Source organism: Nanorana parkeri, unplaced genomic scaffold, assembly GCF_000935625.1.
Source record: "Nanorana parkeri isolate BGI_ZX_2015 unplaced genomic scaffold, ASM93562v1 scaffold1139, whole genome shotgun sequence".
In the NCBI taxonomy this organism is placed as follows: Eukaryota; Metazoa; Chordata; class Amphibia; order Anura; family Dicroglossidae; genus Nanorana; species Nanorana parkeri.
Genome location: NW_017307407.1, coordinates 196,307 through 220,694, shown reverse-complemented (window position 1 = coordinate 220,694; position 24,388 = coordinate 196,307). Strand labels below are relative to the sequence as shown.

Here is a 24,388-nt window from a genome sequence, read left to right as displayed (position 1 = left end):
CCACTTGCAGAGAGATCAGCGCCCCTGGTTACCAGCACCTCTGCTGCAGTTCTCCATCAGGTCCACCACTACTGATTGACAGCAGCAGAGGGCGGGTACAATAGGTAGTTTGCTATTGGCTATTGCAAATTGAAAAAGCCAATAGGAATCTAGCAATGCATTCCTATGGCCAAATTTTGTAAAAAAACATTTTTATTCTGACACGGCTCCATTTTTTCTTTCTTTTTTTTGACGGCAGCAGAACCTCCGGCCAATAGAAAACAGTTGGGCTGATTTCGGCCATTCACTCGGCTACCTACGGCAGCTTAGTGAATAGACCCCATAGTGTCAAGTGTCAGCTTTGCTAGACAGAGGTATAGAAAACCCTAACCCTAAGGTAGTAAGATGAAGATAAAAATAAATATAAAAAAATGTAAAAGTTTATAAAAAATAAATAAAAATAAAATATTTGAAAAAATTAAATTAAAATTTTTTTTCGGTTTCGGCCTGAATTTTTTTTATTATTTTGGTTTCGTTTCGGTTTAAAAATTTCCATTTCAGTGCACCTCTAGTCCCATGGAATGAAAAGGTTAAAATAAACTCAGAGTTGCAACAGGAGTCATGAGCTTGTTTCTGCTTTGTTCAGCAGCCTCCCAGCCATTTTGTAGAAATCATCTGGGAGGCTGTAGAGCCGCCCAATCAGGTGCCAGGTTAAATGTGGTGAAAACAATGATGTGATGCCAATAATACAGTTTTCCATTATGTTGATCAGTATTTTGCAAAACCTGTTTTAGACACAGTGCTTCAGTTCGTGGACCAGCTCTAAACAACCTACACATAGGAAAAAGAACCATTGTCCTTCTTTGTGAACCAGTGAGCATTTGCTCATCTCTCCTGAACAAGGCTGATAAGATTGCATTTACGTCAGAAAAATTCCAAGATTGATTCTGCAATCTGCTCAGTGGAATCATTCTTACAGCTGCCATGTGGTATTGGAGGAAGCATAAACTAATCAATATCTAATTAAAATTGAGAGGGCAATAAACTTTGCAATTTAGTACCTGAAACAAAAAAAATGCAATAATAATTTATCTTGTGACAACGTAACAAACCAAGGTGGTACAAAAGTTGTTTTCAAACTGTTTTAAGAGTGTTTGCCCTGAAAGTTGACAGTATGATTGGGATATTAAAGCTGAACTCTGGGCACAAAAAACTGACTTTACTAATAAAAAGTCATAAAAGATATAAACCCACTTTGTGTGCTCCAAATGTACTTACAACCCAGATATTACCTGATCTTTGCAGCAGTGACATCAATGAAGTGAAACACATAGCCTGAGCAGAGAACTGAGCTGTGGGAGGGATCCAGCAGGTCCTCTCCCTACAGGCTGCCTATTGAAAACTACAGGGGGGGGGGGGCAGAAACAAGACCAGTCATCCTGCATTGCAGGAAGAGATTCATGCTGGATTACTGCACAGATTTGGAAGAAATACACAAAGGACACCAAGATTCAGGAGACACATGGCTCTTGTATTTAGACACTATTTGTTAACCTGGATTTCAGCTTCAAATGTTTCACTGAGATGTAGTCCTTGTATTTGGAAAAGCTGTTTTTTTCTTTTTCTGTGCAAGAAAAGTATTTTCATTTTTTCTGTGCAAGAAAAGTAATTATTTTTATTTATAATTTTCTTATCTCTGTCACATTTCCAACATAGTCCCTTAACAAATGACACCACAAAAGGTACTAATTCACTCTCTCGTCATCTCTCTCACCTCGATTACTGCAATTCCCTTCTTGTTGGGCTACTTATACACAGGCAATTCTCCCTTCAGTCTATCGTGAATGCTGCTGCCAGACTCATCCACCCACCGAAACATTCAGTGGGCGCCACCCCTCTCTGCCAATCCCTCCACTGGCTTCAAATAGTGCAACACATAAAATTTAAAATACTAACAACAACATACAATGCCATCCACAACTCTGCCCGCGTCTACATCCCCAATCTCATCTCAAGATATCACCCTAACTGTCCTCTCCGCTCCTCCCAAGACCTCCTATTGCCTAGCTCTCTTATCACCTCCTCCCATGTCCGCTTACAGGACTTCTCTAGAGTCTCCCCTATCCACTGGAACTCCCTACCACAACCTATCTGGCTATCTCCCAATCTGTCTACCTTTTGGTGATCCCTAAAAAGCATATCCCGCCTCCTCTTAAAAAGTGTACATCTACTCCTTCAATCAGCTCATCCCTCACAGTTATTACATTTTGTATCATTTGCCTTCCTTATAGAGTGTAAATTCTCATGAGCAGGGTCCTTCTAATCATTTTGTATGGTATTGTGTTGTAATTGTATTGTTTGCCCTTATGTTGTAAAGCACTATGCTAACTGTTGGGGCTATACACTGAGTGGCCAGATTATTTTGACCACCCCATCAGTACTTTGTTGGCCCACGAGATGACTCCACGAGATGACATCGTTGGGCTGCCTCGTGACTCCACGAGATGTTAAAAGGTGATGCGAGGAATCGGACACTGCACAGTTGCCCTTCTGTTGTCTTGTACCAGCCTTGCCACTCTCCGTTCTGCCCTAACATTGACTAGTCGCTGACGGCCACAATTCGCACGTTCAGACCCAGATTTTCGGCTGACAGTCCAGTCTTTAAACACTTTAACAACAGCTGCTCTTGAACATTTAACGAATTCTGCTGTTTTGCTGATACTCGCTCTATGGCTCCGAGCGCCAACAATCATCCCACGTTCAAAGGCTGGTAAATCGCGTTGTTTACCCATATCTTCAGAAAAATTACTTCTACTGTCGTGGTAAACAACCTGCCTCCCTATTTATATTGGTCTGGCCCTCTAGCAACTTCAGCGCGAAATTATAGCTAATTATAGCTCATTTGCCTACAAACGTCATGGTGGTCATAATAATCTGGCCACTCAGTGTATAAAACCAGTATACTTTCACTAGATATTAAATAACTCAAAAGCAGCAGAAGTCCATATGTGCAAATCTGGTGTTTTTCCAGGAAACATAATTTTTCCACTCTCCCTATTGGGCAATGAATCTGCTCAGCACGTCTAAGGACCAAAAAGGAAGCTCAGAAGGTGGGAGGGGCCATGTTGAAGATGGACCTTTTAAAAGCAAAATCTAAATTTAAATGAAATTTCAGATGCTTATATTTCTGGATCCAGTGATTATTTTGACACATGGTTTGTATTTGAGAGTGACCTTTACTTAAGTATCCCTTCAGTTAATGAGAAATTTAATTTGAGCTGGAAAATATCTGATTTCCAGATATTTGCCCTATCTAGAGTTGAATGCATTAAAGAGTACGTAATTCCTAACAATGAACTTCTTTTATTCACTCCCTTTTGGTCTGCTTAATATAATATAATGTAATATTAAAGTATTTTGTTATATCTGTTCGAGAAGTGCAAACAATACCTGTAAATGTTTCCAGAAATCTTGTGAACTGATAATTTCCTGTGCTCTGCCTATGCACAAGAAGGGATTATAGAGATGAGGAGGGGAGGAGATAATAGACATGTGCACCAGCAAAAAATTTGTTTACTTTCGTTTTGATTCGGATTTTGCTTTATTTCGTTTTTCGGAATTCGGGTCCGAAAGTCAATTCGTTTCGGAATTCGGATTCCGACGAAATTCGTTAGCGGAAATCCGTACGAAAATTAGTTTCTAATTCGTTTCGTTCGTTCATTGCAGCAAAGTGACATTTAAGAGGGAAAAAACGTTTTTTTATTCTCAAATGTCACTTTGCTGCAATGAAATTTCGTCCAAAAACGAAAGTTCGTAAAAAAAAAAAACGAATCGGAAATTCGGATTTATTTGCATTCGTTATACTTGCAATTCGGAAATTCGGATACATCTGAATCTCTGAATTTCCAAAATTTTGTTTCGGAACGAAACGAATGGCACATATCTAGGAGATAAGGAGAGCTGTGTTGTCATGTCAAAGATGAAGGTAGGAGCACACAATATATCTGGCACATCAACTGTTATTTTTCTGTACTTGCAGCGTGTTTAAAGGGATAAAACATGGGGAAATGTACATGTATTTCAGAGATTTACACATTGGGGGGATTTAATAAAAGGTGTCTGAGACAAGTTCTATCTTTACTGGTGTGGTTGCCCATAGCAACCTACCAGTCAGCTTTCATTTTTCACAGCTTAGAAAACGAAAAAGTAAAAGTTAATTGGCTGCATACCAGTTGACTAAAAGTTGAGCCAAAAAAAACACTTTGTATTAATTCTACCCATTATGGTTTTCTCTTGTTTCATTTTGCCTTGACATATGCTCAAATTTTACCTGCACATTCTGGGTTGTCTTCATTAAAGTTTATTGCAAAGTCATGTGAAACCTTCAAAAAGAGAAACAAAAGAAAACATACAACAGCCATTACATTGCGTAGCCATTATTTTGTAAACAATAATGAATCAGTAATTAACTAAATAAACTGCTAGATCTACACCTATGCGTTTCCCCCTATGCGTTTTCCTTTGAATCAATGGAAATCCATCAAAATGTTAAAATGCATTTGTTGCAACAAACTTTGTATTTAAGTCAACACACATCTTAATGCGGATTATCGTGTGTTGATGCATATCATGATACATGTACCCGTACCATGATTCATCAATGTAACATGATGCTCATTGACCACTTACCAGCAAGCCTGCAAAAAAAACTAATAACACTGTCTAACTATTAGGACCCATTTACACCAGACACTGTGCTACAGTGTGCGGTACCCTGGCACAGTGCGGAAGCGCTTCGCATTGCACTGTGTACTTTTTTTTTTTTTAGAACTTTATTGTAATGACAAGTGACTTTTCATTCAGTTCTATGGGCACATCGGGGTGTGAGGTGATTCTACCGCGCCATGGTGTGAACTGAGTACGTCTGTGTTAAGGCAAACTGCCTTGTCTTGCGTTAGAGCTGTGCTGGAAACAACGGCTAGCGCAGCTCCATCGCAGATGGTGTGAATGGATCCTTAGGGCCCCTTCACACCAGATGCAGTGCATTCGGGCCCGATTCTAGCCAGAACGCATTGCCTCGCATTGCGGCCAGCTCACTTTTTTGTGGGGCAGGAGGGGGCTTGCCATTGAAGTGAATGACACCGTAGCCACGCCCTGTGGCCGCAATGCGATCGGCTGCACTGGATCGCAAGGCACATTATGCCTGCGGTCTGGTCCAATCAAAATGCTGCAACACTAATTTTGTTTGCACCGGACCGCAGCCATAATCTGCCTTGCGATCCCGTGCGGCCGATCGCATTGCGGTCGCAGGGTGTGGCTACAGTTTAATTAACTTCAATGGCCCTCCACGCCCCCTCCTGCCCCACAAAAAAGTGAGCCGGCAGCAATGCAAGGCAGTGCGTTCTGGCTAGAATCAGGCCGAAAAGCACTGCATCTGGTGTGAATGGGCCCTTAGGGTTAAAAACAGAGGTTTTAGTTGCACAACTTTTGCAAAATATGTGGAAGCCAAACTGCCTCATCAGGGCCCCTCTGTGTAGCGTTACCCTAACTCTAATCTATGAGAGCCTCCATCTTGGAGCATATATAGCAAAGGATGAATTGGCTGCAACTTTGCCAGGAGGCAGCCCATTCCTCCTTAAAGGCACAGAGGGGTCTTGACCAGACAGTGTGGCTTCCACATATTTTTCACAATTGTACAATTACAACCTCTGTGTTTAACCCTAATAGTTGGACAGTGTTAAATCGTTTCTTGCAGGCTGGCTGGTAAGTGTGCTGGGAGATTTTTGCTTTTATACTTTGCTTTTGTATGTAAAGCCCTTTCATGCAGTGGCGGAACTATCGCCATAGTGACCCAGGTGGCCGCTATGGGGCCCAGGGTGCAGGGGGACCAGGAACAAAGGGGTCCCCTTGATGCACTGCAGGCTGCCCGGGTCGCTATGGCAGCGCAGTCTGCAGGACTGTCACTGCCAGCTGTGAGGAGGAACACGCCGCTGTCCAGATCACTGACAGCATTCCTCCTCATAGCCGCTGCTGAGTCAGTGACAGCCAGCAGCTGCAGTGGAGGAGGCCGGGGCCCGGCGGTGGAGGAGGAGGGGCTCGGTGGCAGTGGTGGAGGAGGAGCCGAGGCTGACCGGACTCGTAACTTCATCGGACTTCCAGGCAGGGGTGTCCGGGGTGTGTGAAGGGCTCATCCTCCTTTCTTTTTTGGGGGTGGGGTGGGGGATGTTTTACAGAATTTTGCTATGGGGCCCTTTGATTTCTAGTTACACCCCTGCTTCTATGTGCACCTTACTTTAAGCTAGTCATGAATCAATGAGTGTGTTTGCCATTTGTTTCACATGACAATCATTGAGGCCCAACTTAATGCATGTGGTGAGATACATTTTCATGCATTTCCATTGACTTCAGTGGAAAATGCATTAAGAAAAAATGTAAAAGGTGTGAATTCAGCCTCAGTTACTGCATAGAATACTCACACAGCAAAATATGAACAGTAAAAATGACACGCTACATGCAGTAAATTACAATTGAGACTTTAGAGTTCATTGCGAGTGTTTCTCTCCTAACCATTGCCCATTATATTATACTGTATATAATTGTGCCTGGGAGGGCTGCATTAACACAAAAGTGGACCTGAGGCATAGATACATTTGTGTGCCCAAGTAAATATGTATTTGTTTCCAGACACTGAAATCCTGGTGTCTAGATTTTCAAGGCAAGAGGGCACAGCTGTATCCTTAAAGTGACACTAAACTCAGAAGTTAAATCTTAAAAATAAATTTAAAGGAGATCTATGGGGTTAAGACTTTTCCCCATAGTTCTCCTTAGGGTAACGGGAGGACACAAAGTAGCGTCCTCCCGTCACCCTAAGCTCAGTATACCGCAAGCTACTGCTCGTGGTATACTGAGACCCTGCAGCTGAAGCGGATCCCGACAATTATGTCTGGATCCGACCAGCTGCGTGAGTGACAGCTGGCTCTGACTATCTAGAGGCAGAGCCAGCTGTACCCGCCCCCTCCCGATCCACCAGTCAGCACTGGCGGATCGGAGCAGGGAGGGGGGAATCCAGCCCCTTCCCTGTCACGGCAGAGGGCTGTGACAGGATCGAGAGGTGAGCGAACGCCGGTATGTGTTCTCTCACCTCCCGATCTACTGAGCCGACCTGTGACAGTCTCATTGTCACAGGTCGGCTAGAACTATGAGGTGAGTGAAAAGCACTCACCTCATAGTTCTCCTTTAAGTACCTTATCTATTAACAAAAATGTATCCTTTTTATGTATCACTCAGCTGTAGATTCTCATATCATCTCTGAATTCAGCTGACACTGTCCTTCCTTCTGGAGGGTGGCTACTTTTGTTCCCCATGGTCCCTGTGTGTGTTGTAACCACCGCTCCAAGCTCACTCCCATGATGGACTACAATCTCACATTTAGTTTACTAATTTGTAATGAGATTGTAGTCCATCACTGGAGTGAGCTTGGAGTGGTGGCTACTTTAAAACACATACAGGGACCATGGGGAACAAAAGTAGCCACCCTCCAGAAGGAAGGACAGTGTCAGTAAGATTTCAGAGATGATTTGAGGATTATAGCTGAGTGATACACAAATAAGATACATTTCTGTTAATAGTTAAGGTACTTGAATGCATTTTTAAGTTTTAACTTCTGAGTTTAGTGTGACTTTAAGTAATCATCTAGTCATACAGAGTGCATTATACCTATTGGCTATTGTTTAGATCTGTTTTGAAAACGTTTATTGTAAACCAAGTGTACAGTAATTACAGTTCAACTATGAAAAATCTTCATGTTTTACCTTGTACTCTGGAGGTATTCTGGCACCAAAACCAAAGGCAGGAAACATTTTGTCACTATGAAATAAGGGAAACATCAAAATTAATTAATTGATTAAAATGTTAACATTTAGAATGGATTAAACAAACAAAATAAAATAAAAAAAGGTACTTGTTGTACATTTTAAACATACATGGTAGGGTTCCTGCTATAACTGCCAATCATTTTATGTTTAATAATCGCAATATTTATAAGTGTAATTTGTGTTTTGCCTGGTGACATAATTAGTGACAGTTTAAACAATCCATGCTAGCAATTGTATCTGTGATTATCTGATAAGAGATGGCAAACAGCACCGCTAGGGATAATGTAGGACTAAAATGAGAAACACAAAATAATATAGTAATACAATAGTAAACATAATACAATTAAACTGCATGCATGAGTATTAAGACCTTCCTGCAAATTAAGGGGATGGTTTTAATTAATATCCTGAGCACAAAAATGCCTGTTAAAAATGACGCCTTTCATATTATGCCAAATCTGGTTTACAGCAGTGAGTAGTGAAACAGGTGTAATGTCTTTTGCGTGTTTTATACCTGAAGAACACAGAGGGATTTTCCCTACGGTCAAAGTGCTGTCAGTTGGCTTTGTTATGTGGTCTTGTGAAGCCATTATAATATCTGCTATTGCTGCTTCAGCTAATTTAATGGATGCTTCCCGCAGCTTTTGCTCTGTGTATGAATGTCCTGTGGGGGATCCGGTTCCTTTTATTTTGGTCACTGACAAGACGCTTGGAACTCGGGATAAAGGATGTTTATTTGTGACAGTGTTTGAACAAAATATGACTGAAACTGAGAATCTCTAGGATGACCTTGCTGCTCCTGGAAGCTAAAGGAAATATTTCTGCGTAATCAATACATGTGCTGGCTGCTTAATATGATCCTCCGGCAGATGGTCAGGGTCTATGACAGAGAGTTGTGAAATTAAATGAAAGATGTTCTCTGTTTGAAATTATGATTTATGGCCTAGAACACAGCTGGACATTTTTCTTTCTTAATAGAAAAAAAAGTTACATACATAAAGCATGACAATAGCACATACAGTAAATATATAGTACAGAAGTACAGACAGTAAAGCAAACTTTCATGTATCTTCATTCTTCCCCATCTGTTTGTCTCATCCACCCATTGAGCAAACAAATGTCGGGGCAGTTTTCATTACAATTGAATTCCATGCAACCAGCTAAATACACAAAGAAATAGATTTATAAGAGCTTGCCAAAGTATTTGCATTTCTTTCTATTCAGCCCTGAGATTTACATCTGCCTGAAAGCATAGCTAGCCTAGAGACCTGGCTCTTCTCTACTGCAGTTTAGCGATACAACTAGGTCTTGTCCCTGCCCTTAAGAAGTGATTGTAGCTGCAGACTGACGAGCTTATCTCTCCATCACTCTGCTCCCTCTACCTACAGTATCAGCATGCTCCTTGTTAACAAATGAACACTGTAGGACAACTGATTTGCTGCTTGTGCTGCATTTTCCTCCCGCACTCTGAGCTGTACTGTACTGGGGATTGCAATATGCTGATACCAGGTCTAACCCAGGCACACTAGATGCTTATAAAAATACACTTGTGCCCTCATATTGGGGAGGTATGTTGTGGTGTGCTTAACGCATTCATTTTTATGCAGATTATTTTATGCAATAATGTGTGTGGCATTAAGGCCGTCCATTCATATAAACACAACACACAGCACTGCGATACCATGCTTTACAGTGTGCTGAAACACAAGTACATCAGACTTGCCATTTACAATGAATGGTACCACAGTGCACCAATTCACATGGGTGTTGCTGCACATTACTGCAGAACAGTGCGTGAATGGCCCCCTAATGATTTCTTAATGGACACATACCTGCATGAGTTGTTGTGTATAATCTGCCTGGAGTTCAACTTGAAGATATCAGCTGCTACTTGAAGACGGCAGAAAGAGCCAGATTTGGGAATTCTCTGACATTATCTATGGACGTGTGTGAGCTTCTGGGGTTGATTTACTAAAGGCAAATAAGGCAAATAAGCTGTTCACTTTGCAGGGGAATTTTCCCTTTTCCTAGTGAGTGAGGTGAAGCTTTACTGACTTCCATCATCCAAACATGTGGAAGCAAAAATATGTTTGTTGTTTTACATTTTCCTTGCACGTGATTGGGTATTCTTCGTGAAATTCATTTTTACCATTTACTAACCTATGGGAAAATTCCCTTGTAAAGTGCAAATTGCCTTGCAAAATGAACAAGCTTGTCTTTAGTATATCGACCCTTCCGCCTTTTGTAAATTATTAATAATACAGCAAATCTCAGTAGCCCTCTAGATGTCTATATTAAGGCTCCTAGTTGTAGTTATTTGAATGCAATGTCAATTTAGAACACATTTTCACAGCGACCTTAGCAGTGACTATAAAGTAAACAACTTTACAGTGAATTTACAATATTGGCTATTAATTCATTTGTAAATACTCCTTCATTGGTAAATACATTTAGTTCATTTACAGGGTTATTCACAAAAGGGTGACGAGTTTGGAGAAGGCAGGAGAAGTGAACAATCTAGGCCAAAATAGCTGTACTGGAAAGTGAGCTGAATTGGAGAATTTTTCCAAATCATCTATTTTGTCCTAGATTGTTCACTTCTCCTGCCTTCTCCAATCTCTTCACCCTTTTGTGAATAACCCTGTCAGTCTTTCCAGATAATGGAAGTCTTCCATGCCCATTAGTAATATAATCTTAACTCTTTACTATCTTTAAGGATTGGCGTATTTCACACTAATGATTTTTTATGGCACCAACAAGATTAGACTTTCTGTTATACTACTTTTAATGCAAGAAAATAATCTTGCTAGCTTTTGAATTAGCAGTAGGCATTGCTTTGAATTACAGCTCTGTATTTTCCAGATAAAGACCTTTTTAAAGAAAGGTATAACATTTGTGTTAACTATTGGCACCAGTCATTAGAAATAATAGCTTAGAACTAAAAGGCTGTTTAAAGGAGAACTATTGGGTAAGTGTTTTTCCCCATAGTTCTCCTAAGGGTCACCGGAGGAAACAAACTAGCGTCCTCCCGTGACCCAAAGCTACAGCTCGCGGTATACTTTGACGGATCCCGAAATTACTGTCGAGATCCACCCAGCTGCATGATTGACAGCTGGCTCTGCCTATCTAGAGGCAGAGCCAGCTGTACCCGCCCCCTTCCCCATCCGTTCTGCCAGTCTATTTTAAAGGTAGGTAAGTGCTGGTTAAAAAGTTATAAGATACTTGTAAAATAAAGATGTTAACGAAAATTGGGAAGGAAATATAGTGCACAAATCACAATTTTTCTGCGGTCTGATTGTGATGGGATTTTTAAAATCTCAATTTTGAACATATGCTAGCATACAAGTTTCTGTTGCAGTTTGTAAAAATCTAGAATAATCCAGAAGCCCTGAAATAAATTCATGTTGTTAAAAGCGGGTTATACAAGGCAGTCTAGTACTTGATTATTTCACACTGATGGTATTTTCTAATGACGTGTAGATAGAATGTCTGCAGGGATAGTGTGTAACTCAGCTGACATATCATGAACTAGCACAAAAGCACTTAGATTAAGGTAAAGGCAGGTGTTTCAGTTACAATATTCTTTTGAAACCTTCATTTATAGATTGAGCTAAGCATGGGAATCCTGGCAGTGGAGTTACCTTAGACTTATGATTTTTGGGAAATTACTGAGTTTAAATATAGTACTAGGGTGTGGTCCATGATATATTAGTCAATAATTACATTGTGCTATAGATTTCCTTAACCCCTAATCTGTATAATATTGTTTTCCGGCACAACACACAATGTTTTATTTTTACTGCTAGGAACATGCAACTATGCATACTGATCCTGTGAGACCATACTTTAGCTGACAGCTCTTTATGCCTAAAGTATACCTGCCACAAGACTGGACAGTTCAAACTACACATATGATGAAAATCTGTATAAACAGAGATTACCTTCAGTGAAAACTGTATTTCAAAATGATCAGTAGATATTGAGATATAGGCAGCTCACGTTTCATGCATACCTGGAGTTTTTGGCTAAATGTCATATGCGTTTTCACCCCTTCCCATCTCCTATACCACTGAGCTTTTCATATGAAAGTCAGAATTATTCCTGCTCCCTTTTACTCCTATGCCTCCCTTTTGGTCAATAAGACCACCCATCAAATTAACAGACCTATAGGCAGTCTGGGGGGCAAGAGGGTGCAATTTTTACACAAAAGGTTTTGCATGCATATATTTGCATTCAGCTTCAGCTGCCTATAGCTATATCTTTACTGGCCATCTTGACATGCAGCTTTTACTGAAGGGTAACATTAGTAGATACAGTAACAACTACTAACCACAAATTGAAGTGAAACCTAGTTTAAGAAGAACATTTATTTATCAAGAGCACCAATAATTATTTTAAAATAATCATGGGAACAATTCAGAAAAAAATCCAAATTTAACTATATCCCTTAATGTTTTTTTTGTTCATATATGTTTTATTGTAACAGTTCTCTTTAAAAATAATAGAAAACAGAAATGTTAATAATACCCAAAACAGTAAAACTACCTCTCTCTCAAGAGAGATGTTTACCCCTTGTATGCAGGGACTGTTAATAGCTATTAATTGTGCAACATCAATAGATAGTAATTGTACTGGAGATAGAGGATTCAGTATGCAGGCTGAATTACATTTTCTGTACGTAGCTCACTTAAGTCCAAGGGGACTAACTGTGCAAGTGCCAATGTGGATAAACATCTTGTTGTCTCAAGACTCTTGAAAATAATTACAAGGTAATCGACAAGGCAGTCATCAGGACCTGGTAAACAATTACAGAAAGACATATAATAGCATCCCCTGAGATGTGAGATGGCACAAATAGTATGTTACCTGTCATAGTCTTGGCAAATTTCCCCAACAGCCACAAGTGCTTTTAGATACTCATTGGGCTGGTAAGGATGGATGTAATGCAGAGAGCAGCTGTTCCGTGGGTCTCCATTAGATGCTGTGAAGTCAATTGCTACCTAGAATTAAGTGAAAAGGTATTATTATCCTATAATTATATGGCGTGCACATGCTCTACAGTTCTGAACATCATCAGTACCTGTCGCATTATATTTTTGTTATTGTAAACATGCAAATACATTCTGGGACCAGTTTATTCAAAAAGTAAGTTAACCACTTATGGGCTTAGGACATATTGCATATGTCCTAAAACAGGGCTCAAAATTTCCACTCGCCTGCTTGCATTTGGCCAGTAAAAATAAAGTGAGGTTGAGATTTGAAATTTGGGTCTCCAAGTACTGGTCTGCCGCCCAACTCCGGCCCACGAGCCGGTACTATGTTGCCCGCAGCCAGCTGACATGTCAGGCACACGGAGACCACGGACCGCGTACCTGACTTGCGGGAGCAGCTCCACGATCTGCATGTATGTTGGATGCAGACCGCAGAGCAGCTCCTGTCAGCTCTGGCTTCCTTCGGCTGGAGCTCTGACAGTTCTGAGCTCCGGCCGAAAGAAAGGATGTATGTGAGGAGGATCGATCCCTGGTTATCTGGGGGTGATTAATGAGGTCTGCTCATTAATCACCCACCCACCCGTGGGGGGGAGTGTATTATTTTTTGTGTGCGGGGGGAATTTTATTATTATATTTGTGCGGGGGGTGGTGTAACATTGAGAAGTATTATTGTGTTTTAAGCTGCCCATACACCTTACAACCATTGCACGACTTTCGTTATGCGATGGATGTAAGGTCATTAAAATTTCGTACGATCTGCCCATCTTGGACAGGCAGATCGTACTTGCGATCATCGCAAGCCCTCCCCGCTGAGGGGAGGGCTTTCGATGATTGCAGTGCAGAGCGGACAGTGTGTGCTTGCGCACACCGGCCCGTGCGGCATTCGTCTTCCGACCACGCTACCAACCCAGCAAAAAAATCGTACCATTTTCGGCAGGTTTTCCAGTATGCTCGGAAAATGAAAGACGTGCAACCTTACAGTAGAAGAGGTTGCACGCTGCCAATACACCTGCCGATTATCGTACGATCGCGAGATCACCCACAACTATCGTACGATAATCGGCAGGTTTATGGGCACCTTTAGTGTATGTGTGTATTAGGCCCCATTCACACCTACAGTATATTTCAGGTGTGATTATTGATTCCTGTGTTAGGAACTTGCGTTTTCCTGCAGCAAGAATCCCTAATCTGCTTTTTACAAGCGGAAACTATCATAAGATAAGAATTATCATAAGATTATTTAAGAGGGTGTTTTTAGGGGTGGAGTTAAGGCCGGGCAGGGTAAGGGTTAGGTGGGGCAACTGGTTGCTAGTAACTCTTAAGGCCTGGCCAGGACTTGAAAATTTGAGTCCTGTCCTAAAAGGTTAAAACCAAATACCTTAGTTATATGCCTTGTCCTCTTCCCCTGCTGCCACTGGCAAATGCTGGCCGTGAAACAGCGGGGACTTGCTGTATAGTATAGAAGTGACTGCAGCAGCTGCTGCGTAAAATGAAGCCTTTAAACCAGGGGTGCCCACAATTTTTTGTGTTAAGATCTACTTTTCAAATGACGAGCAACATGAGATCTACCAACAAAAAAAACCTCCCTTGCAATCTCTCTCTTCTGGCTGTCTCTCCTCGCTCTCTCTCTTCTGGCTGTCTCTCCTCTCTCTCCTGGCTGTCTCTCCTTGCTCATCCTCCTGGCTGTCTCTTCTCTCTCTCCTGACTGTCTTTCCTCGCTCTCTCTCCTGGCTGTCATTCCTCATTTTCTCTCCTGGCTTTCTCTCTTCACTCTCTTGACTGTCTCTCCTTGCACTCTCCCCTGGCTGTCTCTCCTCTCTCAATTTCCTGGCTGTCTCTCCTCTCTCTCTCCCCTGGCTCTCTCTCCTGTCTGTCTCTCCTCGCTCTCTTGGCTGTCTCTCCTTGCTCTCTAACCTGGCTGTCTCTCTTCTCTCTCTGTCTGTCTCTCCCTGCTCTCTCTCCTGGCCCACCTTGCTGTATTTTGAAAACAGTGCAGGGCAACAGGCTGTGTAAACTAATATTCTTTGATGTAATACATAGCACTTCAACCACCAGTATCCACCAGAAAGGTGTCAGGGAGCTTGGCTCAGCAGACTCAGGCTAATAGGTAATCATGTGTGCACAGCGAAATAAATATACCAAAATGGAATAAAGGGGCCGCCATTCACACCTTTCGTGATCTACCAGCATCAGCATTGAGAGCTACTGGTAGATCACGATCTACCTAAGGGGCACCCCTGCTTTAAACCATGTTTGTAACTGTTAGCACCTTTTTGAGGTTTATTGCTGTCTGGGTAGCTTTTGCAGCGATATGGACCCAACAATGGTAGATAACAATAAAGACACTTTTTTTATGGAGAGGGTAAGGATTAAACCTCTGCTAAATTTGAATGATGTTTGGGACCCAGCACAAGAAGATTGGAGAGACACAACAGAAATACAGACAGCAAAAGAAACTTGACAGAATATCTAATCCTCCCCAACTCTATATAAATCTAAACAAGAAAATGTTTTGGCTGGAATTACACTAGTACTTTAGCTGGCATATGTGACTACCACTGTGCCACCATCTCAACTAAACTAGCATGTTTTTCATTGGTTATCCACTTGAATTTTACAGTGGAAAATACCAGTAAAAACCTGTCTCATGCTTAATGAAAATATAATTTCTTACTGATAATATTTTTTCTATGACAAGGTTATCTGCTGTGTTTGCTAGGACATCACAGACAGGCTTACCGCTCTCTAACCATGCTGCATTGTACCGGATAAGTAGCTTTTAATGTCTATATTGGTACCTAAAGTAGATGTGACATTTTTACTACATTTACAGAAATGACAAAGTAAAAATGTCATATAATGAAGAGACTAATTAACAAGTTATTCATACTGAGCAACAGAGAAAAGGGCATATCAGCTTAATGTATAACAGGTGTAAGCATAACTATATCCTACATTAGTGTGCTAACATTCCAAATCCACTTATAAATATGGTGGTATAAGTGGTCTCTGGCTATGATAACAATGGTAAGTAAAAGTACAAATGAAAATAAACAAAGAAAAGGTAAAGAAATTAAAATAAGAGACGAGAAAAGTAAGATAAAGTAGCTTGGATGGGGCAATTCACAATAGCTGTTCATGTTTTGTAAATAGGATACTATTAACCATTATTTTCACTATGCTAAGATTCAGGTGGTCTACATACCTTTGCAACAGTCTTTTTATAAGTCAATGTTTTATTGTGGTTCTCGGTTACAAATTGCTGTATTATTTCCTTAAACTGCATGTAATGGTAATAAATGTAACTCCTCACTGAAATCTATGTTTTAAAGACTCTGTATCAGCAACTATCAAATTATCACCTTCTTCCTTTATAAAGAATATTGCAAGGATTAAACACTTGAGTCCACAGAACATCACAAAATTATCTTTGTGCATTTGTATCCTCATAACTAGACTACTACAGTGCCCGGTGCCAAGGTTTTTCCTTGAAAGAGTTCATATTGAATGCAGGTGGCAGAGGATGCAGCTGCCAGGCTGCTATGCAATCCATCACACTATTACCATTTGACAAGAATTCTTCATGGCCTACGTTCATATTTAAATTCAGCCTTCTCACCTTCATCAAACTAAGTGACCTGACCCAACATATTTAAGAGATCCTTTGGGACCTCACATCCCCATATTCTGCAATGGAATACAGGGGGAGAAAGAAGTTAATCCCTAGAATTCATTAAGACTCATAGACACTTATTAGAAATGTGTCTCACGTCCGAGCAACAAACAGCCCAACTTGGGACAGATTCATGTCTCAGTAAGGTGTATATAACGCTGTTGCACAAGTTAATTTTTTTCTCAGACACAATTTTGTCACAATATGTATACCTTCACCACAAATTATTTTTGTGTCTCCAGGACAGGAAGTAAAGTGAAATCTTTCCAATGGGACACAGGGATGGGTGTTTTAACCATTCCCTACTTTATCCCCTACTTTATCCAAAGTACTTTATCCAAAGCTAAAACCAAAATGTCTACAGATGCACTTTACAGGGACGGGGTTCTTATGCATTTTCTATTCTATCAAAAACTAATTTAAAAAATGGCTACAGTTGCACTTTTCAGGAAAGCGTATAATATCTCTCTTCTGTTGATAAATAGCTCCATGGGAGAAGCGAGAGCTTAGGTCATGAAGGAAGACAGGAAAAGGCGCTCTTTGGAGTAAGTGTGTGAGTGGTTTCCGAGAATCAAAGCAAGTCTAGGAAATAAAGAGCCCTGTCACATAACTACAAACATCACAATACATAAAGCACATGAGCTCTGTGCCTTGCAAAAGAACTCCTGAGCTAAAAGCACTAGTGGGGCACCTAGACTCAACGTACACCCATGGACAGCGGCCTTACCCTCTGTAATTGTAGAGCTATGAGAGACAGTGGGAAGTGTGCATGTGCACAATACCATTTACTGTCAGTTACAGGTTGTGAATGTTATTTTTTAATGTCACATTTATTATGGCAACAGTTTATCAAACTCATATTTTCAGTAAAAAATAGACTAACGTTATTTTTTGTGCATACATAATTGATATATTACCATGTTTTGGTGAAATATATAGATGAGGTTGCGTTGGGTAAATAGGTGCCAAACATGTCAAGCCTTAAAATTGTTTGGGCCTGTGAAATGGCAACAAACCATGGTACCCAAAATTGTCCATAGGTGACACTTTAAAACCCTTTACAGATCATTAATTTAGATTTAACAGTGAATGTTGGCCTAATATTAGGCTAGGTTCACACCTAGGTGGTTAAGCTGGTGAGCTGTTTTTGTGCGGCTGTCACGCGTTCTTGTTTGTGCAATTTTGCTTTGAAAACTGCACGATTGTCACGTGATTTTTAATGCATAGGGATGTCTATGGGACCCAAGATGCGCGTCAACCGCCCGAAAATAACTCCTGCACATTTTTGCGCGACAGGCGATTTCTACCACACAACAAATTGCAAAGGTGTGAACAGCTTCCATAGACTTGAATGCAAATCTCTGTTTTGTGCGGTATGGTGTGGCAAAATCCCAGCCTTATAGCTCACAATGGTGTGTGGGGCAATCATTGTTTTGGTAGGTAAGCGCACCTGACATGTGCGTATACATTAGTATGTGCATTGGAGGTGATGGCGGGTTAAATGTTTTTCCGTGTTTTTAAATTTTGTTTACTAGAATTTTTCTACTCTTCTTAACCTTTTTTACTTAACTTTATTGCTATTACAAAGGGGGCTACAATTCATATTTAGTTTATTATTTTGTATTGAGATTGTAGTCCATCACAGAAGCGAGCTTGGAGCGGTGGATACTTTACAACACACACAGGGACCATGGGGAACAAAAGTAGCCCTCCTCCAGAAAAAAGGACAGTGTCGGCACCAATTCAGAGATGATTTGAAGATCTACAGCCGAGTGATACACAAATAAAGTAAATTTTTGTTAATAGTTAAGGTACTTGAATGCATTTTTAAGAATTAACTCCTTTAGAGTCATTTTAAAAGAGAACTATGGGGTAATTGTGTTTTTCCCCATAGTGCTCTTTAGGGTCACGGGAGGACATATACTAACCTCCTCCCGTGACCCAAAGCTCAGTATATAGCGAACTATTGCCCACCATATACTGAGAGCACCGCAGCCGGGACGGATCCCGACAATGTCTGGATCCACCCAGCTGCATGAGTGACAGCTGGCTTTGCCTATCTAGAGGCAGAACCAGCTGTGCCCACTCCCTCCCCTGTCCATTCCTCCAGTCAGCGCTGGAGGATCGGAGAGGGGAGGGGGGGAGGGGGAATTCCTGTAGGGAGCGGTGACTGACAGACCACTCTCTACAGAGAGACGATCGGGTAGTGAGCGGATGGGTGCATGTTTCTGCTTACTTCCCGATCAATAGAGCCAACCTGTGACAGCTTCTTGTCTAAGGTCAGCTCTAACTATGAGGATGAGTGGAAATTACTCACCGCATAGTTTTTCTTTAAGCCTCGTTCACATTGAGCGATTTATCGCGCGGTAATTCCCGCGACATTGCGGCAAATTACCGTGCGATATCGCGCTCCAATGCATTTCAATGGGGCAAAGGGTCCTGCTGTCGCGGGTCGTGTGTCGCTACAGCAGGACCCTTTTTGGAGCGGATTTAGCCGCGATTCAAGCTTGCTCAATGCAAACGCGTGATTTGCATATCGCGCAGTGGGAACGGGGCCTTAAGCCTTACATTGGTGGCAGCGAAACGGTTAAAGCTGAAGCTCAATCTACTTATATTTTGCCCTCCCTGGTTCCTCTTTTCTTCCTTCATCAACATGCTAGTGACATTTTCTTTTTAATGAAACCTTTCCATTTTCATGATATACCTTATTTTAGATCCAGTGATGTCATCACTGGGTCACTGTGCTTCTCTTTGCAGGGCAGGCAGACCATGACAAGAAGGGTGCTGTACATAACTTCCTAAAAACATCACAACACCCTGCCTCAGCATTACTCCCAAACCCCCTGGGAGGAGTTGATGGGTGGAAATCAGTCTGGAGGAGCAGACATTTCCAGCCATACTGACATTGTATGCAGACCACCGAAGGAAACACCAACATATGATGCTGAGACTTTAATATTGAAACCCAAAAGAATGAAAAGGGTAGGTCAGTGACAGGCTGAGGGGGAAAGTTCTTGATGATGAGAAGCTCATGAAGTGAAATCAGAGTAAGCAATCTCTGTGCAGCAGATGAACATGTATAACTGTGCAGGACTGTTGGCTAGGCTGGAGCTCAGCTTTAACACTCCAGAACTGACTCCTCACCACTGTAGACGCTCCTTTTTGGAACTTGTTATATACATACAGTACTCAGCCAGCTTAAAGCTTGTAATAATGTAAGCCGTCACAGGCAGGGTCCTCCTTACCATCTTGTCTTGAATTGTATTGTGATTGTAATGTCTTCCTTATATTGTAAAGTGCTGTGCAAACTATTGGCGCTATATAAATCCTGTATAATAATAATAATAATAACACTTCATAATGGAAAGATAAACTTGTAACACCGCAAAGTGTAATGAGTCTCCTAGGAAAAAAGGCTGCACATAGATCACATTTTGCTCTATATAAGGGTTGAATGGAAAGCAATGCCTCCACTTTCTTATCTCATTAACAGATGGCAGCACTGATATGTGACAAGCACTGACACATTGTGTATGTTCTCCTTTATAAGTTGGCAGCAGATCATTACAAAGAATGGTTGTTTGGCTACTATCTTTGAAATAAAAACTTCATGCTAGACCCTCCTTGGTGTGATTTATGCAACATGCTGTGATTGATTTCCTGATGACAGAAAGTGTTCCCCTATTTGAAATTCCCTGACTTGTGCAGCTGTGTATGTTGATAACTGTGTTGATGTGAACACTTAGCATCAATGGACCAAAAGATGCAAAAATGGTGAGGAGAGAACATCGTGAATTGTGTGACAGGCCTAGGTGATCTGTGGCAGCATCTGATGAGCTTGAAAGGAAATGTGTTAATTGACTGACTGAAGAAGAACTCAGAGTAAGTAAATTACTTACCCTTGCATTGTGGCTGCCCCAGCACTGCAAGGGTTAAGTGCCCATTTTGCTCTGGGGGCTGGAAAAAAGCAAAATTGCCTACCTGATCCCAGCTTCCTCCAGGCTGCTAAACCAGTCCCCGTAGCCTCTTCTCCCCTGGGCTCTGGCGGTCCAAGGACTGCTGACATCATCACATCTTATGCAGATCCATTAACCTGCATTATATGTAAGAATGCTGAAAGACATTCCAGAGTCAGAGCAGAAGGGAGAAAGAGGTGAGCGCTGACTGCTGCGGGAGCCGGGATCAGGTTGTTGGAAATGCAACAGCATATTCTAATGTACCTTTATGTCTTTTGAGCTGTAGATGGCGCTGTAGTGCAATGTTAGTTTTCTATGTGCATGCTTATCTATGATACACAGAAAGTTTTCCTAACTATATGTTTCCTGCACAATGCTGTATTCTGATGTAACATTCTCCTAAGAAGTAAAACTTAATTCAGCTTTCCTCAAGATCTCAGTGCTTCATCTAAACACATAACCAACACAGGTTAGTAAAATTAATTTATTTAAGTCCTCTAGACAAAACAAGCACTTAACCCTCGCAGTGCTCCACTGCACCCCTCCACTGCAAAGGTAGTTTTTTTTATTTGCCTAGAGTTCTTCTTTAAGGACAATCAGCAGGAGATTGAGTATGTGGTCACATTATTGCTATTCTTGGGTAGCGGAAGGTTTGGGTGCGATACGTGCAATTGAGAGGTTGAATCTCCCTACTCTCCTTCAGTCACCATACAGTCCAGACTTTGCAACTTCCATCTGTTTTCAACATTTAAAATAATCTTTGCGGACATCACTAAGCATCCAATAAAAATATGAGATTGCAGAGGACATGGTTCTGAAAGTAGACTGATGGCTTCACAAAACGTGCGTATTGGCAAAAATGTATGCAGTTATCTGGTGGCCATTTAGAAAATGAAAAGATGTATTTAAAGAGCATATTGTGAGAATTATGTCTGTGTTTGAATCAATAAAATCTCCCATCCTGTCAAAGAATGTAATGGACGTGGAGGCGTTACTTTTTATTCACGCCTTGTATTGTACAATGTTGGGTGTACCCTCTCACAAAAACTTTCGGCCCTATTCAGACTCACGAATGGGGGCCCATCATAAAGGTGCCCATACACTGCTCGTCTTTTCTCTAAGGAGCATGTTAGAAAACCAGCCGAGAATCTTACGATTTTCGGCTGGTTTGAACCGTGCTCGGGAGACAAATGCTGAACGGGCCGGTGTGCGCACGCGCACCCTGCCCGTTCAGCATTGCGGTCAATGGAAGCCCGCCCCTCAAGGGGGCGGGCTTGCGATGATCGAGAGTGCAATCTGCCTGTCCAAGATGGGCAGATCGTACGTTTTTTTAATCACTTTACAACCATCGCAAGACTACGGTCTTGCGATGGTTGTACAGTGAATGGCCACCTTAAGTCTCATGAATTTCTCCATGAGATTCATGGGATCTGCTGTGGGCAGGAGATGCTGTACGATTCAACGACAGCTGCCACTGCCTGCAGTTGTTTGCAGGCTGTTCGTATGTAATCACACATGTTGAGATTACCTGTGGACGACTGTACCTGCATGCAGACTATTTGCATCCAAGTACAATCATCTGCAGGCAATCACAGCATGTGCGATTACATGCAAAAAGCATGAAAACAGATGCGGGTGGCAGCTGTCCTTGTGTTGTAGAACGCCTCCTGCTGCAGCAGATCATATGAGTCTTATGGAGAAATTCATGCAATCCACCCCATTGGCACAGGTCTTACAGCTAGGGCTGCCACCTTTTATCAAGAGAAACCCGAACACTCTAGCGATGCGCGGACATTTTTCTGGGAGAATGAGTCGTGGTTTATTAATTTGTAAATGGTGCCACCCATTCATATGTAAATATCACAGTTGAGACTATTTTCAGTGGGGGGCCAGTATCCCCTATCTTAATTTTGGTTGCCCCTGTCTGTCCAACATCTTGTGTCCGGGTTTCTGCTGCCATGAAACCCGCACACAGCATTCAAAACCCGGACTGTCCAGGTGAATCCTGGACAGGTGGCAACCCTACTTACAGCTCTTTTCTTATTACAAGCAAGCTCTACACCTCAGATTCATCCTATATTTCCTTTATCATTGCCCATGTAAGACAGATTGCTTTACTCATTTGAATACAATTTATAATCTATTTTTCAGGTTTTACAGTTGCTCAAAATATGTCTTTTAATCAACTCATGTATTGCATTGCAAGTAACAAGAAGAAAAAGTAGCAGCTTTCTGTGTCCCTATATAGCACACCGCACACAGCTGGAGACCCTTTCCGAGGAAGAAAACATCCATTAATGGCTAAGATCTTGAAAGTCTCTGAAATCGCTAATATTGATCATATTCTTTTAACATAAAAGCTTTAGGAAGACTCCTGAAACAAAATGGGCACATTACTGGTGTGCTTAATAGTTAGTTATTATTACCACAAACTGTACGAGTACAATAGAGCAACTGGAGAACACAGCGTGACAGTGAAGAAGTTCTCATTAATGCTTTAAATTAGCGGGAATGTCTTTACAGGCTCTTCAGAAACCTTTGCTTATCACCCCGGTTATTTTGCTCATCAAACGCCCCGTTCTACACAGCTGTTGCTTCTTCTATTACCATACAACTGTGCTGTTCCTTGACAAAAAAGTATATAAAATAAATTGTCTGTGGAAGCAATGTGCCACAAAGAAGCAGCTAATGCTTTCATAGCACAATTCTGTCTGCAAAAATAGCGACTGTTCAGATATCTCCATTCATTAGGTTAACTTGCTGCAGAGTCATTTATAGTAATATCTGCACAGCTATTTGAATTACAGTGATTTAGTCCATAAGCCATTTTGTAGACTCTTTAAAGCACACCTAGCCTCAGATGTAATTTGATGTTAGCATGTATGCTAGGTAATGTATTAATTACTTCTCAACAAGATCATAATGTTAATCCTGACAATATCTTTAGCTGACTTTCTCCCACAAAGACAGTGCCATCATTCAGGCATTATCCAGGAACAGCATCTACTCCTGGGATTAAGATAACTTGGGGGGGATTTATCAAAACAGGAGCAAACAAATATGGGGCAGTTGTGCATAGTTAAGCTTTGAAAATAAAAGATAGAAGCTGATTGTTTGCCATGGGCAACTGCTCCAGATTCTGCCTGCCCCAGTTTTGATCAATTCCCCTCCCTATGTTTAGAGCCGTACTGATATCTCAGTTTAAAACATCAAAACAGGGGAATTTACCAAAACTGGAGCAGAGAGAATCTGAAGCAGTTGCCCACGCCAACCAATCAACTTCTATATTTCAGTTTCAAAGTTTAACTGAACAAACAAGGCAGAAGCTGATTGGTTACTATGGGCAACTGCTTCAGATTCTTTCTGCTCCAGTTTTGATAAATTCCCCCATTGTGTTAATTGTCTTGTTTTCTGATGAAGACGCCACAGCCAGAGTAGAAAAGCCTGTCCCTTGCCAGAATACATGTGATAACACAGACGAAATGACAGGTGCCCTTTATGGAGAGATCAAGGGTCTATTAGACCCCACATATCACCTATGGAGCCCACAGAAGCTGATGCAATAGCAGCTATAGAAATGACAGTATGAAACTGGAAGTGACAAAATCATTGTCACTTCTGGGTTCAGTAACTAGATGGGAGATTAGCCACTGAAGTGTGCTGATCTCACTCCTGTGCATCTGCAGACACCTGCTGTGCCAGTCCCAGACCTACACAAGGCACAGCGGAGCTTGGGATAGACGGCAGTGATGATGGAGGGGGCAGGCGGCACACTTTTCAGCACCATATAAACGATCAGGTGGTTCTACAGGTGCCGACCACTTGTATGTGGAAGCCGGGGGCGCTAGGAGCCAGAAGCACAGCTGCTGCAGCCATGATCTTGGTTTTAACCACTTTAGGACCAGTATATATATA

The 24,388-nt window shown here is 41.5% G+C and overlaps 1 protein-coding gene across 1 annotated transcript in view; it reads right to left on the bottom strand.

Moving 5' to 3' along the window:
• The window catches only part of LOC108796615 (copine-4), a 200,173-nt gene that overhangs the window by 18,294 nt on the left and 157,491 nt on the right, over positions 1–24,388 (bottom strand). Inside the window, exons 10-12 of the mRNA XM_018568113.1 lie at positions 12,720–12,853; positions 7,791–7,845; positions 4,310–4,361 (exon numbers count right to left, since the gene is read on the bottom strand). Of these exons, the coding sequence (XP_018423615.1) occupies positions 4,310–4,361; positions 7,791–7,845; positions 12,720–12,853 (241 nt within the window). The remainder of the gene's footprint in view (positions 1–4,309; positions 4,362–7,790; positions 7,846–12,719; positions 12,854–24,388) is intronic.